The sequence below is a fragment of the Hemitrygon akajei genome, chromosome 10 (assembly GCF_048418815.1).
Source record: "Hemitrygon akajei chromosome 10, sHemAka1.3, whole genome shotgun sequence".
NCBI lineage: Eukaryota > Metazoa > Chordata > Chondrichthyes > Myliobatiformes > Dasyatidae > Hemitrygon > Hemitrygon akajei.
This window is the reverse complement of record NC_133133.1, coordinates 24,271,049-24,289,443: the sequence shown is the minus strand read 5'-3', so window position 1 is coordinate 24,289,443 and position 18,395 is coordinate 24,271,049. Positions and strand designations below refer to the sequence as shown.

General features: G+C 42.2%; 1 protein-coding gene across 1 annotated transcript in view; it reads left to right on the top strand.

Moving 5' to 3' along the window:
- The window catches only part of LOC140734224 (tumor necrosis factor ligand superfamily member 13B-like), a 37,626-nt gene extending 21,576 nt beyond the window's left edge, over positions 1-16,050 (top strand). Inside the window, exons 6-7 of the mRNA XM_073057910.1 lie at positions 1,222-1,357; positions 15,672-16,050. Coding sequence (XP_072914011.1) covers positions 1,222-1,337 — 116 coding nt within the window. The 3' untranslated portion in view covers positions 1,338-1,357; positions 15,672-16,050. The remainder of the gene's footprint in view (positions 1-1,221; positions 1,358-15,671) is intronic.
- Positions 16,051-18,395: the final 2,345 nt, after the last annotated feature.

The following is an 18,395-nucleotide window of genomic DNA, read 5'->3' as shown; positions in this document are numbered from 1 at the left end:
AATTCCACCGCGGGCTGGATTTGGCCCGCGGGCCTTGAATTTGACATATATGATATAAAGACAGGTGGAAGAGCAAGTAGTGTTGAGGAAGCAAGGACTCTGCGGATGACATAGACAGATTGGGAGAATGGGTGAAGAAGTGGCAGATGGGATATAGTAGAGGAAAGGGCATGGTCATGCACTTTGGTGGAAAGAATAAAGGCATAAACTATTTTCTAAATGGGTAGAAAATTTAAAAAATCAGAGGTGCAAAGGGACTTGGAAGCCCAGGTGTAGGATTCTCTAAAGGTTAACTTTCAGGTTGAGTCAGTGATAAGGAAGGCAAATAGAAATGTTATTTATTTTGAGAGAACTATAATATAACAGCAAATGCTGATGCTTTATAAGATATTGGTCAGACCACACTGAGAGTGTTGCATGCAGTTTCAGAGCCCTTATCTAAAAAAGAGATCTGCTGGCATTGGACGGGGCCCAGAGGAGGTTCTTGAGAAGAATTCTGAGAATGGAAGGGTAAACATCGGAGGAGCTTTTGAAGGCTCTGAGTCTGTGCTTGCTGGAGTTTAGAAGAATGAAAGGGGATTTCACTAAAACCAATCAAAGATTGAAGGGCCTCGATAGAGCGGATATGGGGAAGTGGTTTCTATAGTGGGAGGAGTCTAGGACCGGTGGGGGGGGGGGGGGACAGCCTCAGAATAGAGGTACATCCATTTAGTAGAGAGATGAGGAGGAATATCCTTATCTGTGGAATTCATTGCCGCAGATGACTGTGGAGGCCAAGCTATTGAATATATTTAAAGCAGAGGTTGATAAGTTCTTGAATAGTCAGGTATTAAGTTTATGGAGAGAAGGCAGGAGTATGGGGTTAAGAGGGATAATAAATCAGCCGTGTTGGAATGGCAGAGCAGACTTGATGGGCTGAATGGCCTATTTCTGCTCCTATGTCTTATGGTCTTATAGTTTCATTATCACTTGTGTTGTTCAGTTTTTATAGATCTCCAACCACACCACCCCTCCATCACTGACATTCCATTTTATTCTCCACAGCCCTCCTCTTCTCTGTGACTTAAAATATAATTTTGAACTTTCCCTAGTTCCAAGGAAAAGATATCAACCGGGAATGCTATTTGTTTCTCTCTCCACCAGGGCTGCTTGACCTGCTGGGTGTTTGAGTATTTTCTGTTTTTATTTCATTCATTTGTTAACTCACTCACTTTGGTTTAGGAATTGTGAAGCTCGATCAAGGAGATGAGCTGGAGCTTCTGTTACCATCCCGTCCAAATGCTCAGATATCCATGGAGAAGGATTCAACGTTCTTTGGTGTCATACAGCTTTTATGAATCAACTGATCGAGAGCACGGTGAGTGTCAAAATTGCGGTAACGTTACGAGGTTTCGTCTCTCTGAGTATCTATATTTTGATTAAAGGATGCAAACAACTTAAACAAGGGGTAAATTTCTCCAGTGTCACACAGGTTGTGAGTTATCTGTGGTGCCAAGATCTTCAATTGCCACTCACTGACTGAACTACTCTTCAGCAATTTTAGTTTTGGGTGTAATATCGTGCACCACCTTGTTCACTTGAAGAATTTGCAACAAATATTTCCAGTTTTGTACTCCTTCGCCTCTCCCCCAACTTCTTTTTCTTGCTTTTCTCTCTTCCTTTCCAATCCTGTTGCAGGTCTCGGCCTGAAATGTCAACTGTTTATTCTCCTCCATAAAGAGATGCTGTCTGACTCATTGAGTTCCTCTGGTATTTTCCATGTATTACTCAAGATTTCCAGTGTCTGCAGAATCTCTTGCGTTTTCCATTTTCATTTTTTACTTAATTTTGTAAATATAACCTTCTAGTTCCAGTATTTTTTTCCTAAATATTTTAGTATTGTCAAGACTGCACTGTAGTAATGAATTGCCCGATAGATTTCTGGTGAATGCTCCTGGGAGTTATCCATTGTGCTGTAACCAGTTATCCTGATTTTTAAGGAGCTACTGATGGTCCTTCTGGCTGAGAGTCGCAGTGGCTCTTTTTTGACGTGCAAGTTCATTGCTCTCAGTAAAGTTATAGAGCACCTGAATCACAATGCTGAAAAATATGTATAACACGACTGCATTTTGATTCACTTTATTGAGTATTTTAGTATTGATGAACACAGATGTTCTCTGTGGTTTTCTGCTTCCACTAGAAACGGTCACCAAGCCACTGACTATCCCTGAGAACAGTTTGAGGTGGTTGAAAGGCTTGGTTATTTAATCCTGTTTCATTACTGTAGGTGTCTCCTTGCACATCCACTGTACTGGTTGGTTCCAAACTTGCATTATTTATCTGAAGCACTCACTTATGTGCTTCTTGCTTCAAATTTTTCGACAATTTATTTTCCCATTTTAACCTCCATCAAAAGTTCTGGTGGCCCTGTCATGAAACGCAGGCCGTTCAGATGGGAAATCATTCCTTAGCCATTTCTCTCACTCTCTCTCCCTCCCTCACTTCTGATGTGGAGGAATTTCTTCAGCCAGAGTGGTGAATCTGTGGAATTCATTGCCTCAGAAGGCTCTGGAGGCCAAGTGCTTGGGTATATGTAGAACAAAGGGTTCTAGCCTGGGGTGGGTCCATCAACCTCTTGCTTAATGGTATTGGTCCATGACATAAAGAAGGTTGGGAACCCCTGCTTAAGGTGAAGCTTGATACGTTCTTAATTAGTAAGGGTGTCAAAGGTTAAGGGGAGATGGCAGGGTTATTGGATTGAGAGGATTAGTAGATCAGCCATGATGGAATGCAGAGCTGACTTGTGCTGAATGGTCTAATTCTGCTCCAATATCTCGTGGTCTTATGATCCCATTTAGTTGTATGTTGCCTTAGTAATATACTGATATGCTATGATACCACTGGTATTTCCACCTGTCATTCCATGTCAATAGCCACATCTTGAGTTCCTGGTACCACGGATAGCATTCTAACTGTTTGCATTACCGTTTGGTATGGAGGGGCCACTGCACAGCATCATAAAAAGCTGCAGAGGGCTGTAAACTCAGCCAGCTCCATCACGGGCACTAGGATCCCCACCATCGAGGCATCTTCAAGAGGCAATGCCTCAAAAGGATAGGTATCCCCACCACCCAGGACACGCTGTCCTCTCATTGCTACCATCAAAGATGGCATCCAGGACCCTGAAAAGATACACTCAATGTTTTAGAAACAGCTTCTTCTGCTCTGTCGTCAGATTTCTGAATGATTCATGAATGCTATCTCACTAATTTTGTTCTCTTTTTGCACTACTTATTTAATTTTTTAATGCATATATTTCTTATTGTACTTTATTGCTGGTTCCTTAAAGTTGTCATAGCCAGGGGAGGTAGAGAGGATAATCTCCCACTGCCTATTAAATGCTCCCAATATCGTGCATCTTAAATAGTTTCTAAAGCCATATCCAGCTCCTGGCCTTCACGTATGGCTTAGCTACTAAGCCCAGTGAAACCATTTCTACTGACAGGAGAAGGGGCACCTTAAAACCAGTCGTTTTTGGCAGATGGGGCCAACCGCAGCTGACAACTCAAAGAGAAGGAAAACTCTGATCTCAAACCGCTGTTGCCTTGTGGCTATACCCACTCATGAGGAAGGCTTCGGGAGTAAACCCTGAGGGAAAATTCTGGAGCTGGAGCCTTTAAGGTAATCCTACATTGAGTTCAATGTCGGCTAGCAATTCCTGCAATGATGCTGGTGCCAAAATGCATTTTTTCCTCTGCCATTCCTCAGCTGCATGGAGACAAGGAGCCTGCTGCGTGGGCAACAGCTTGCTCTCCGTGTTGTGGTGCCCTGGTTTGTGTATCACAATAGCCATGTTTGACCCAGACCGACGGAGGGCACCAGTAGTTTGTATTGCACCCTACGGCCGCTGCAAAGCGACACATTTCATAACATGTCAGTGAGAATAAATCTGATTCTGATTCTTAGTGTCAGTAACTGAACACATCTATAGAAGGGGAACTGAAGCAAGATGCTTGCATGTAATATCCTGAGCATTAACGGTCCATTGGCAAATACTAGGAAGCAGAATGAACAGATCAAATGAAGTAACCTGAGTAACTTCTGGATGCTTACAACATTTGTATAACTGTGCCACTTGTATACATAAGAAAGTTCGTTTTCATTTATAATTAGAAAATCATAATTGATCCTTACCTTAAGCAACACACACACAATGCTGGAGAAACTTAGCAGGGCGGGCAGTGTCTATGGAAATGAAGAAACAGTTGACATTTTGGGCTGAGACCCTTTTTCAAGATCTTTACTTTGCTGTCTATCTGAGAAAGTTTCACTTCGATATGATTAGCATAGAATTTTGAACTCACATTTCCAAATGAGCCACAACTGTTACGGTCCTTATCCCTAATGAATAATAATGGCACTGAAGCTGTTAAAATAGGAAATGATGAGGATCCTGTGATTTTTCAGTATCTGAAACTGTTTCAAGAGCGATCTATTATCAAAACAAATTATGGCAAAGGGTTAATAACTGCATCTTACGATAAAACACACAAAATGCTGGAGGAAATCAGCAGGTCAGGTAATATCTATGGAGAGGAATAAAGAGCCAGTGTTTCAACCAAGATCCTTCATCAGGACTGCAAAGGAAGGGGAAGAATCCAGAATAAATCTTCCCCTTGATTAAAGGTGATGCCTTGATGCCTGAAACATCAGCCCTTTCTTCCTCTCTATAGATGTTGCCTGACCTGCTGAGTTCCTCCAGCACTTTGTGTGTGTTCCTCAGGATTTCCAGCATCTGCAGAATCTCTTGGGCTTATCTTAAAATAACATTCATTTTGTATTAGACCGACCAGCAAGGCAGTCCTGTGCTGTATCATGACTCACCCAGTGTTGCACTCGCATACTGGCACAGTCCTCACATGATTTACTGTCAAGAAACTAAATAGAAAGATCTATTTTTATCTGTGGGTTTACATAGAAAATCATTACATTCTAACAGATTTTGTTATGCTTTGTTGGAGCAGAACAAGTTAACCTACATCTGATTTGATCAGAACCTTGTAACTCCACTTTTGTCATCAGTCCACTGGATTTAAAGGTAGTACATATTATAAATTTAACAGGGCAGGAACTCCTTTTCCTATCTGCCTCTTCAGAGAAGCTAAATGATTTTATGACTAGAATTTTGATGTCCATCAAAATGTACCTCACCCTTGAACAACCTACTACACCAACTCAATACTGTTCACAATACTTCATAAATCAAAATATTGTGTACAGGAGTTGGGATGTTATGTTGAAGCTCCCCCTCGGTACAAGACATTGGTGAGGCCTAATTTGGACTATTGTGTGCAATTCTGCTCACCTACCCACAGGAATGATAGCAATAAGGTTGAAAGAGTACAGAGAAAATTTTCAGGGACGTTGCCAGGACTTAAGGACCTAAATTACAGAGGAAGTTGAATAGGTTAGGACTTTATTCCCTGGAGTGCAGGAGAATGAGGGGAATTTTGATAGAGGTATACAAAATTATGAGGGATATAGATAGGGTAAAATTCAACCTGGCTTTTTCCACTGAGGTTGTGCGAGTCTAGAACTAGAGGTCATAGGTTGTGGTGAACTACATATACCTGTCTGGACACGCCCCTCTGCTGACTGCTCCTGTGGCTCCTCCCACAGACCCCTGTATAAAGGCGGTTAGAGGCACTGCTCCTCCCTCAGTCTCCAGGATGTTGTGTGGTGGTCTCTTGCTACTAATAAAAGCCTATCGTTCGCCTCCCGCCTCCGAGAGTTATTGATGGTGCATCATAGGTTCACTGTGAAAGATGAAGTACTTAAGGGAAACCTAAGGAGGAACTGCTTTGCGGAGAGTGTGGTGAGAACGAGCTGCCGGCAGAAGCGCTGGATGCAGGTTCAATTTCAACATATTAGAGAAATTTGGGCAAGTGAAATACATGGATGAGATGGGTATGGTGGGCTATGGTCCAGCTGCAGGTTGGCTGAATTGAATTGACTTGATTTCTTACATCCTTCACGTACATGAGGAGTAAAAATCTTTACGTTATGTCTCTGTCTAAATGTGCAATCCATAGTAATTTATAATAAATAGAACAGTCAATGTAACATAGAAATACACTCAAAACAGTGTGGGTTAATCAGTCTGATGGCCTGGTGGAAGAAGCTGTCCCGGAGCCTGTTGGTCCTGGCTTTTATGCTGCGGTACCGTTTCCCGGATGGTAGCAGCTGGAATAAATTGTAATTGGGGTGAGTCAGGTCCCCAGTGATCCTATGAGCCCTTTTTACACACCTGTCTTTGTAAATGTTCTGAATCATGGGAAGTTCAGTACACAATGGGATCATGTGGAATAATGGATTTGCACAGAATAGTGCTCTAACTATTAAATACATCTCTTCTCTCTTTCAATCATTTAACCGGACTCTGTGCAAATACTAATTGTCTTTACCCTCTTCAGTCCTTAAAATTTTCCAAAATATATCTCTTCAGCCCAATAATCTTTTCCACTTATTCTGTCTTCCTTCAACAGCCATATCCTTCAATTCAATTCACCTAAGCACTCAGTATACCAACGTGATTTGTTCACTTATCCATCTGACTGGTTCACCTTCAAACTGTCCTCGTGATAATCATGTTGCCCTCCATTATCTCGGTAGGGTTATGTATGAGAATTCAGTCTCTCACTCAGCTCTATGCTGCTATGATCGGCTTTCACAGTCACAGCCTGCATATTAAGTGCTACCATTTCAAGGATTTGTGTAGAGACAGGATCTATATGTGGGGAGACTCTTGGCACCAGTGTCATACGGAAGTAACAAGGAGAAGGAACAACATGAGCAGCAGTTTTTGGAGTGCGAGTTTGTTAGCAGGGGATTTAAGTGAGGTTTGAATGATTTATGTGGACCAGTCAAAAAGGTAGCTTTAGATAAATTTCCTGGCGTATTGATCAGAATGTCCTGCAGCAAGAAGAAGCCCAGCACAATTGGCAATTGTAAGCCCAACCTTTCCTGAGTTCAAGAGCAGCAAGTAGTGTTGCAGCTTTACAGAATCCTGGTTAGACCACACTCAGAATATTCCGCTCACTTCTATTCTCCTCATTATAGGAAGAATGTAGAACTTTTAGAGCGTCCGGAGCAGATTGGCCAGGATACTGCTTGGATTAGGGAGCATGTCTTATGAGGATAGGTTGAGTGAGCTGGGGTTTTTCACTTTAGAAGTGTATAAAATGACAAGAGTGGATAGTCAAAGACTTTTTCCCCCCAGAGTGGAAATGGCTAATACCAGGCGGCATAATCTTAAGGTGGTTGGAGGAAGTTTGGGGGGGAGGGGGGTGGGGGGATGTCAGAGATAAGCTCTTTACGTAGAGAGTGCCAAGTACTAGGAATACCATACCAAGAATGGTGGTAAAGGCAGATACACTAGGCCCAGGGGCATTTAAGAAACTGTTAGAGGGTCTGCACAGTATGTAGGTTGAAGGGCTTGTGCAGTGTTCTAGTTCCATGTTTTTTCCAAGTGCAAGTCCATTTTCAGTCCTGTGGACCCAACAATGTTACTTTTTTATTTCTTCAGGTACAGAGCAGAATCAACCCTTCCAGATCTTCGAGCTGTGCCACCCAGTAACGCCCAGTTTAACCCTAGCCTAACCATGAGACAATTTACATTGACCAATTAACCTACCAATCAGACTGTGGGGGGAAACCAGAGCACCAGGAGGAAACCCATGCAATCACGGGGAGAAAGTACAAACTCCTTACAGACAGCAGTGGGAATTGAACTTGGGTCGATGGTACGGTAACTACTACGATACCATGCCTGCCCTAGACTCTGATGGCTAACACTGCAGCTTCCAGTACAGTACCCCATGCAGCCGTTATGTATTGCCAGGACAAGAGCATACTGCGGTTACGCAAGCACAGATTGCTGCCATCATGGCCGATGACGTAACATGCACCAAATCAACAAATACGGTGACAGACGATGGTGAACTGCTCCAGTTTTCAGCCTAGCTCTCCCTGCCCTAACTGCTTGTGGTCATGCTCCAAAGTTACCTGTGCCCATCCGCATTCGGGCCATAAGACGTAGGAGCAGAATTAAGCCCATTTGGCCCATTGAGTCTGCTCAGCCATTTGATGATGGGTGATTTATTTTCCCACTGAAACCCATTCTCTAGCCTTCTGCCCCCATAACCTTTAAAGACGGGAAAATGGGGTTAAGAGGGAATATAAACTACTAAAGAAAGTAAGTCATCAGTCATATGGCAGCCATTGAGGCCTGTGTGGGTACCCTGGAGACAAGATACACAGAGGAATGCACCAATGGAAGAAAGTCACGTGGACCCAACTAAGTTACTTTTTTAGTTACTGAGATACAGTGCGGAATCAAACCCTCCAGCCCATCGATTCTGTCCTCCTTCAGCAACCATATCCTTCAATTCAATTCACCAAAACTCTGAAGCTTAGGTCTGAAGGTAGATAAGTCACCTGGAACAGATGAGTGTACACCACGTGGTTCTGAAAGAGCTGGCTGAAGAGATTGTGGAGACATTAGCAATGATCTTTCAGGAAGACTAGATTTTTGAATGGTTCCAGGAGACTGGGAATTTGCAAGTGTCACTCCACTCCTCAAGAAGGGAGGTGCAGAAAAATGAACTGATAGGCCAGTTAGTCTGACCTCAGTGGTTGAGAAGATGTTGGAGTAGATTATTAAGTATGATGTCTCAGGGTACTTGGAGACACATGATAAAATAGGCTGAAGTCGGCTTGGTTTCCTCAAGGGAAAATCTTGCCAGACAAATCTATTAGAATTCTTTGAAGAAATAACAATCAGGATAGATAAAAGAGAGTTGGTGGATGTTGTGTATTTGGATTTTCAGAAGGACTTTCACAAGGTGCCACACATGAGGCAGTTTAACCGTCTACGAACTCATGGTATTACAGGAAAGATTCTAGCATGGATAACACAATGGCTGATTGACGGGGGAAAAGGGAGTCCTTTCTGGCTGGCTGCCAGAAAGTGAGAAACACAGCCAGAAATACTAGTTGTGTTCTACAGGGGTCTGTGTTGGGACTGATTCTTTTTACATTATATGTTAATGATTTGGATGATGGAGTTGACGCCTTTTTCACAAAGTTTGCAGACGATACAAAGATAGGTGGAGGGCCCTGTAGTTTTGAGAAAGCAGAGAGTCTACAGAAGGACAAAGAATCAATATCTAGGAGAATGGACAAAGAAGTGGCAGATAGAATACAGTGTCAGGTAGTGTATAGTCATGCACTTTGGTAGAAGAAATTAAAATGGTAACTGTTTTCTAAATGAAGAAAAAAATTTAAAAATCTGAGTTGTAAACGGACTTGGGAATCTAGAAGGAGTCCTTAAAGGTTAATTTGCAGGTGGAGTCTGTGGTGAGGAAGGCAAATGCGATGTTGGCATTCATTTCAAGAGGACTAGAATATAAAAAAAAAGGACGTAATGTTCAGACTTTATAAAGCACTGGTGAGGCCTCACTTAGAGTATTGTGAGCAGGTTTGGGCACCTTAACTTAGAAAGGAGGTGCTGAAACTGGAGAAAATTCAAAGGAGGTTCACGAAAATGATTCCAGGATTGAACAGCCTGTCGTATGAAAAATCATTTGATGGCTCTGGGCCTGTATTCACTGGAATTCAGAAGAATGAGAGGTGACCTAATTGAAACCTATCGAATGGTGAAAGGCCTTGATAGAGTGGATGCAGAGAGGATGCTTCTTATGGTGGGAGTGTCTAAGACCAGAGGGCACAGCCTCAGAATAGAGGGGCATCCTTTTAGAAAGGAGTTAAGGAGGAGCTTCTCTAGCCAGAAAGTGGTGAACTTGTGGAATTCGTTGCCACAGGTAGATGTGGAGGCCAAGTATTTATGTATATTTAAGGTAGACGTTGATAGATTCTTGATTGACCAAGGCACACAGGGAGAAGGCAGGAGATTGGGGCTGAGACGAAAAATGGATCAGCCATGATGAAATGCAGAGATGCAAAGGGACTTGGGAGTCCTTGTGCAAGATACCCGAAAGGTTAACCTCTGGGTTGAGTCGGTTGTGAAGAAGGCGAATGCAATGTTGGCATTCATTTCTAGAGGTATAGAATATAACAGCAGGGATGTGATGTTGAGGCTCTATAAGGCACTCCTAAGACCACACTTGGAGTATTGTGTACAGTTTTGGGCTCCTTATTTTAGAAAGGATATACTAACATTGGACAGCGTTCAGAGAATATTCACAAGACTGATTCCAGGAATGAAAGGGTTACCGTACGAGGGATGTCTGGCAGCTCTTGGGCTGTATTCCCTGGAGTTCGGGAGAATGGGGGGGGGGGGATCTCATAGAAACGCTCCAAATGTTAAAAGGCCTGAAGAGGTTAGATATGGCCAAGTTATTTCCAATGGCAGTGGAGTCTAGGACAAGAGGGCACGTCTTCAGGATTGAAGGACATCCTTTCAGAACTGGGATGCAAAGAAATTACTTTAGTCAGAGGGTGGTATCTCTATATGAGCGGCTGTGGAGGCCAAGTCATTGGGTGTATTTAAGGCAGAGATAAATAGGTTCTTGATTAGCCAGGGCATCAAAGGGTATGGGGTGAAAGCAGAGGAGTGGGGATGACTGGAAGAATTGTATCGGCCCATGATTGAATGGTGGAGCAGACTCGATGGGCTAAATGGCCTAATTCTGCTCCTATACCTTATTTAATATACAGTTACAGGTGAGGGCTGTATAAACCCATCGAGCAGGCAGCAGACCACCAGGAATCTTGACACATGCTCCGCTATTCTGACACCTGCTCTGTGGGGAAATACAGGGACAGCCCAAGGAGCAGACACAGTGGTTGTCATCATATTTCACGCGGCAGTAGTATCTCTGTCCTTGTGCGCCTACTTATGTACCAAAGGCATCGGTGGCCAGTGCTTTTCACACGGTTGCCTGAAGTTTGTTGAAATACTCATGGGAAGATGGACCGACACAGAATGACAGTATCACTGCTACAACAATTTACAGGCACTGACTGACAACACGGCCGCTAGGTGTTGAGGGGAATCCTCTGTTTATGGAATAAGACAGAGCTGACATGCAGGACAAGCAAAATGAGGTGTGTGCAGTGAACTATGTCTTAGAATCTTCGTCAGCCAGGGTGCATTCTCTGCCTGCCAGCAATAAATTATGGATAGCTTTTTCTGAATAGGGAGCTTGGGTAACCTCTCCCTTACAACATGAGATATTAACCTGTACAGTGTTGCAAATATCTGCAACTTCAGCTTAGAGGCAGCCAGAGAGATAGAAGTTCATTGCCACCATCACCTTGATAGCAGCTCTTAATGGGATCTTTGGCTTCTCAGGTTCACATACAAGTTTAATTGTCATTCAACCACATGTAATTACCCATGAATACAGGCAAACAAAACTGTGTTATTCTGGGTCCAAGCTGCAAACCACAGTACCATCAGTCACATACAGCACAAGGCACTTGTAAGACAGCAGTAAAATACAGTCACACAAAAAATATCGTCCAAGTCCTTGAGTCCTGTGACTGTTGCAGCAGTCTGCAATTGAACACAATGCAGCTCGTCTTCTGCCAAGGGAACAGCACTGACTCCAGCATGAGCGGTGCACTACACCGCCTCTGGCACTCTGGCTGAATGCACCAACTCCAGTGCCCGGGCATCCCTCTGGCGGCTGCAAACAGGTGACCCCGCAGCTTGAAGCCTGGTCCTCACTCTGACCGAGGCCAAGCAACTCCCCTGTTGTCTGACCCCGGTGGGGATGCACCAAAAATTACAACAAATGGAAGTCAAAGTCAAATTTATTATCAAGGTGTGCTTATGTTACCATATAGCTACCTTGAGATTCATTTTCTTGGAGGCATTTACAGGAAAAATGATAAAATGCAATAGAATTTTTGAAAAGCTATTTATAAACAAGACTGACAAACAAGCAACATACAAAAGACAACAAAATGTGTAAATACTGAGAAAACAAGTTTTGGAAGCCTTGAAAGTGAACCCATAGGTTGTAGAATCGGTTCAGAGTGAGGTTAGTGAAGTTATCCAGGCTGGTTCAGGTACCTGCTGGTTGTAGGCTATAACAACTTCCTGAACCTGGTGGTATGGGACATACCTCCGACCTGATGGTAGTAGTGAGAAGAGAGCATGGCCTGGCCAGTGGCATCCTTGATGATGGATGCTGCTGTCTTGTGGTAGTGTTTCATGTAAATGTTCTCAGTACTGAGCAGAGCTTGGCCTGCGATGGAAGTTTTAGTGAGATGAGGGTTTTGAAGCAGAATTGTCCCACATATCGTTGCTTTTTGAGGATCCGGAAGCAGAATTCCTGTCCAAGGACTCGGGGGTCATTGCCTCAGGTTGAACCACTTCTCCTCCCTGATTCACCATTCTTTTCTTCTATGCCCCCTGTGCTAATTCTCCCAAATGTGCCATCTTCCAAAGGAAATTTTAACAATGTAGGGGATCAAATGGTTTATGCCAATGCCTGAAGTCATCAAAGATGTTCTAGCATCAGTCACACCATTCTCTGTCAGTTTCAGTTATGATGGAACGATAGAGCAAACTCAGTGGGATGAATAGCTTAATTAATCTTATGAGCTTAAATTCTTATTATCTTATTTATGATCTTAGTCTGAATAGTCTTATGGCCTTATAATCAAAATAATAAAAAACAGAACTCAAAAGAAAAACAGGAACAGTAGTTAACCTGTAGATCATGGGTGGTCCATTAAATTAGACTTGTGGCATTATGTGTTTTGTTAGTGAGTGAACTGGATAAAGCATTCAAGTCCAAATGGTAGTGCTGACATCTGTCAGTGTTGCAAACCGATTTAGCATCACAACTTTGTCTCTTTTGCCCTGTATTCAACACACATGCCAGCACACTTAAAAGAATGGCAGATGTGTGATGTGTCATAAATGTATTGCTTACTCCATTTTTTTTAACTGAACAGTGCTCAGCCCCTTGAATTAAACATCACAGCAGTTTTGAATTTCTTGCTCAGTTTTTAACGATTTAATATTTAATTCCTGATGCTACCAACAGATGGCAGTAACACAACAGATTATTTATTTACATAACTTGCATTTATTCTGTAATGTAACAGGGTGGTATGCAAAGTCCACCCCTCAACCCTTCTGATTGCTGGGTACATTGAAATATTTAAAACACGAGAAATTCTGCTGGCTTTCCTCCTTCCACTCCCCCATCTATTTATTCGGACATCTTCCTACTTCCTTTCCAGTCCTGAAGAAGGGTCTTGGCCTGAAATGTCAACTGTTTATTCATTTCCATAGATGCTGCTTTGTTGATATCATGTGTCACGTGTAATAACGCGATTGGACGGAGTTCTGAGCATGCGCAGAAATGAAAGAATGATCAAGAAGCATGGCGCTGTGACACATACGTGTAGTTGTTGCTGTTGTAAATAAAAGTCCTAGTTCTATTCTTCCAGAATATGTTTTGTTATTAGAAACCCACGGTGCGTATAAAGACCACAACATAGTGACAGAAGTCTGTCTGGAAGAATAATTCAGTTTGCTAACATGGGAGAAGTGAAGATAATTGACAAAAAAGCAAACAACAAAAAAGTTCGAGCTAACAGCTTTAAGAATGAAAGTTTTGCAACCTCCAAAAATATTTCAGCTGACTGGGAATGTAGCTGAAAACTGGGGAAAAAAAAACTTAAACAGCATTTTGAAATTTATTTATCAGTGATCGGAGCAGAAAATAAATTGGAAAAAACGAGAGCTGCTTCACGTAGTAGGGATGGACATAATTAAGGTATTTAACCATTTTACTTTTGAAGATGGAGATAATTTGAATTTAAAAGTGATAATGGACAAATTGGACTCATTTTATATACCGATGCTCAGTGTGACATATGAAAGATACAAATTCTTTACATGTAAGCGGAAAGCTGGTCAAATGATCGATCAATTTGTTACGGAATCAAGAAACTGCAGTAAAACATGTGAGTTTGCAGAGCTGATGGACTCTCATTAAAGACAAAACTGTTTGTGGCATTCTGGATAATGCTCTGAGAGAAAGACTCTTAAGAGAACCAGACATGGATTTGGAAAAAACTTTGATTCTCTGCAAAGCCTCAGAATCCGTGACGTTGCACGCTAAAGAGCTTTTTATTGAGAGCTACGTAGACGCTGTAAAGTGCAAACCTATTAGAAAAAATAATCAAGCAACAACGAAACTGACAGAGAGCAAGACGTCATCTGAAAGAAAAAAACCTTGTGATCGCCGTGGGCGGCAGCACCGGCCAAAAAAGCGTCCAGCGTATGGGAAAATGTGCAATCACTGCGGTAAAAGTAATCATTTTTCATGCTGTTGCAGAAGTAGAAAGGAAATAAAACACAAAAATGCAGTGCTTGAAAATGAACATAAGGAGTCTTATATTGATGTGCTTTGTGAAAATAAAAAAAAGAAAGAATGACTGGACTACGCCATTGCAAGTGAATCAAAACAATATTCTGTTCAAATTGGATACTGGAGCATAAGTAAATGTTCTTGCAGAATCTGAGTTTAATGCATTAAAGCCAAAACTAAAGTTATATCAGACAAATATAAAAGTGACTGGGTATTCAGGTGCAGACATTCCAGTTAAAGGCAAAAGTATCACACAAGAATATGGAGCACACGCTTTCATTTGTGGTCGTGCCCAAGAATGTACAGTCAATAATGGGTTTATCTGCCTGTAAGAGACTGAACTTGGTGAAAATAGTCTTAGTCCTGGACAGTGACACAGAGTCAGAATACAGTGACTTGATGAAAGAGTGAGAGAAAACAGAATTTGATTCCAACATGGCAAAAGTAAAAGAAGTCATAAAGAAAAATCCCAGACCCATCCCTTTGTTACCAGCATCTGACAAGGCATTGCCACCAAAACCAAACTTCCCAGTACAGTACAATACTGATCTGAAACCAAAGAGTGACAAGAATCAGGATCCAACTGAAGAAGTGAAAACACATGAAGGAATCGAAAATTTTTATTGAAATGATGAAGTCCCAGTATAAAAAAGAGAGTACACAGTTAATGAATGAATTGTGATTTCTTCACAGAGACCTCAAGAAAGAGTTAGCTTCAGAGTTTCAGTTAACTGATGCAGACCAGACAAAACATGAAAATAACAACAAAACACAAGAACTGTGTGAACCACTTAGAAGGTCGACTCGTGTTCGTAAACCCCCAGAGAGACTGATAGACATGTTAAATTATGCATTTGTTATGATCTATGTTGCCAATTGTTTTCTTTTTAAGGAAAGGAAGATGTGATGATATCACGTGTCACGTGTAAGAACGTGATTGGATGGAGTTCTGAGCATGCACAGCAATGAAAGAATGATCAAGAAGCATGGTGCTGTAAGACACACGTGTAGTTGTTGCCATTGTAAATAAAAGTTCTAGTTCTATTCTTCCAGAATATGTTTTGTTATTAGAAACCCACAGTACGTATAAAGAACACAACAGCTGCATGACCTGCTGAGTTCCTCCAACGTTTTGTGTGTGTTGCTTTGAAATGTTTAGATCTTTGGAGACACTACTCAGTTTTGATAAGGGTCCCAGAGCAGAGGTGTTAGCTGTTTTTCCACAATGCTGCCCAACCTGCGGAATGTTTTCAAAATTTTCTGCTTTTATTTCAGATTTCCAGCATCTACAATTCTTTGATCTTCTGCACTAAGATTACACTGACATCAAGTCATAAGTTCTGCATAACATTCACTTCTATACGTCTAAAGTAATGGATATGAGAAAGGAATAAGGTTCATACAGGGACTGGAAGATACACCCCAAAATATATGGCCTAGAGACTTTTGAAAAGGAATGAATTAGTTCCAGTTCATGGAATCTCCTTGACCATCAAAACAGACACTGATGATGGCATGAAGGAAATGAAGAAGATGAAATGACAGCTTTAACAGAGGAGCAAAGAGTGTGGGTGAAGTGTATGGTTAGTGCAATTACTGAAGTAGGTTAAATGCAACATTTGAATTCAATAAAAATTGCTTTATCACCTGCCAAGCAATTTCTTGTAAATTTCTGTAACTTGAAACCACCCAGCCATAACTCACAATTACAGAAACTCACAAACAAGAAATAGCAACTATCTTGTAGGTTATGGATGATTCCTTGAATGACACTTCCTACAGAGACTGATGGAATCATGGTGTTTAAGGGTTAGAAAAGAGAATATCCAAATGGTACCACCGGTTTCAAATCACTGTTGTGCTGTGGGGGGTTTAAAATGAGAATGGGAATTTGAAATCAATCTAAAGAAATCACTATTAATCAGCCAAGACAAATGTGATGGGAGGTCATGATAGTTACTGTAAATTGTAAGTGGTGCTGTGCCAGGAGAGCCAGTAATACTTGTGTGTAAATAGGCTATATGCCATCCTTATGACAGAGTTAGATCAGTTGAATGGGGCACTCTAAGGAGCATGCTAATTATCTTGAACTGCATTAGTTTACAAACATGGCTCAATGTTGCCTCCTCAAGAGCAATTAGGACCGATGATAAATGTTAGAATGGCCAATGCACCTTCATCCCAAAATAAAAACCATAACATATCTGTCATTCCCTCCATGATTTTTAGAAAATGAGTCTACAGGAAGCCAGCGCTTGCTCACTCTTCATCTAGCTGGATGCAGATAATTTGCTTTGCGTGTGCTGCAAAGTGTGAAGGAAGGTGTGCAATGGTGGTTCAGCAGTACCTGAGGCCTACTGGAGTTCATACTTCTACATCCATAAATAAAACTTTGTGACTCTGGCACAGGACACAATGCAATGATCCCACTGAGCATTGCTTGATAAACTAATTTCTTGACCCATCTTCACAAGTTATCTCTGTTGTTTGATCTCAGAGACAAGACGGGCTTGAAGATTCCTCAAGCCCTGTCACTTTGAGCTAACCGGAGCAAAGATTTCTCTCCATGATATCCAGTATCTCCAACAACCTACCAAATTATCCAGGCCCACTCAAAGTTTTATGAACTATTACTATCAAGTAAAATTAAATACAAAGATTACTTTTGTTCATTGAAACACAGTAAAATACATCATTTGTATCAACGACCAACACAGAAAGAAGAGCTTGAAAGTGTCACCATGTTTCTGGCACCAACATACCATGCCCAAGTCGTAAATCTTTTTGGAATGTGGTAGGAAACAGGAGCACCTGGAGGAAATCCATGCAGTCACAGGCAGAACGTACGAACTCCTTACAGACAGTGGTGGGGACTGAACCCCAATCTTGCAGCTGGCACTGTAAAGAATGACACTAACCTGAGGGGCTTTGAGAAAAAGAAATTGAGAAGAAAAGCTATCATGCGTGCAAATGGCTGTGCCCTCTCGTTTCAATGACTTGTCTAAGACAAGCCACTGTAATGGTTCGGCATAAATCAAGGAGAACACCGGCAACCTGAAATGGAAACAAAACACATTGGAACCAACTCAGCTTTGCCAGCTTCTAGAAAAGGGGAGGCAGAGATAATATGTCAGGTTGAAGGTCGTCCAGTAGAGTTGCATAAGTAAGGTGCAATGAATACAGTCATAGAATTAGGCATCCATTAGTCTCGTGAGACCATGGATTTGTGCCTTGGAAGGTTTCCAGGGTGCAGGCCTGGGCAGGGTTGTATGAGAGACCAACAGTTGCCCATGCTGCAAGTCTCCCCACTCCACGCCACCGATGTTGTCCAAGGGAAGGGCAAGAGCCGATACAGCTTGGCACCAGTGTCGTCGCAGAGCAGTGTGTGGTGCATAGAAACGATGTCTTTGGCCCAACTCATGTGGCCGTTGTCTAGCTGAAAATGAGAGATATGGAAAAGACAGAATATCATTGTTATGGTTTCCAAAATGATGCTGAGCTATGGTCTGCATCAAGGTCATGGCTCAGATTTACAGTACTGTGCAAACATTACACACACACACACATATATACACACACAGACAGACAGAGATAGCTAGGGCGCCTAAGACTTTTGTACATTATTGTGGTAATTTTATGTATTGCAACGTACCGCTGCAAAAAACATTTAATGACATATCTGAGTGGTGATAATCCTGCTCCTGATATGGGTCTCTATTGTGGACTGAGAGTGGGAAGGGGACAGGGAGGGGGAAATCATGTTTGGGAAAAGGGGAAGGAAGAGGGAGAGGGGAGGGAGTGGGAAGCACCAGAGAGACATTCTGTAGTGCTCAATAAACCAATCATTTGGAATCAGATTACCTTCCCTGGTGTCTCAGGGATGGGTGAGTCTGCACCTGTGCGGCACCCCCACCCCTACCCCGGCACTCCTTTTCTGCCACCTGTCCCACATCCCTCCACCTTTGCCATTCCAAACATCCTTTGCTCCCACCAGATTTA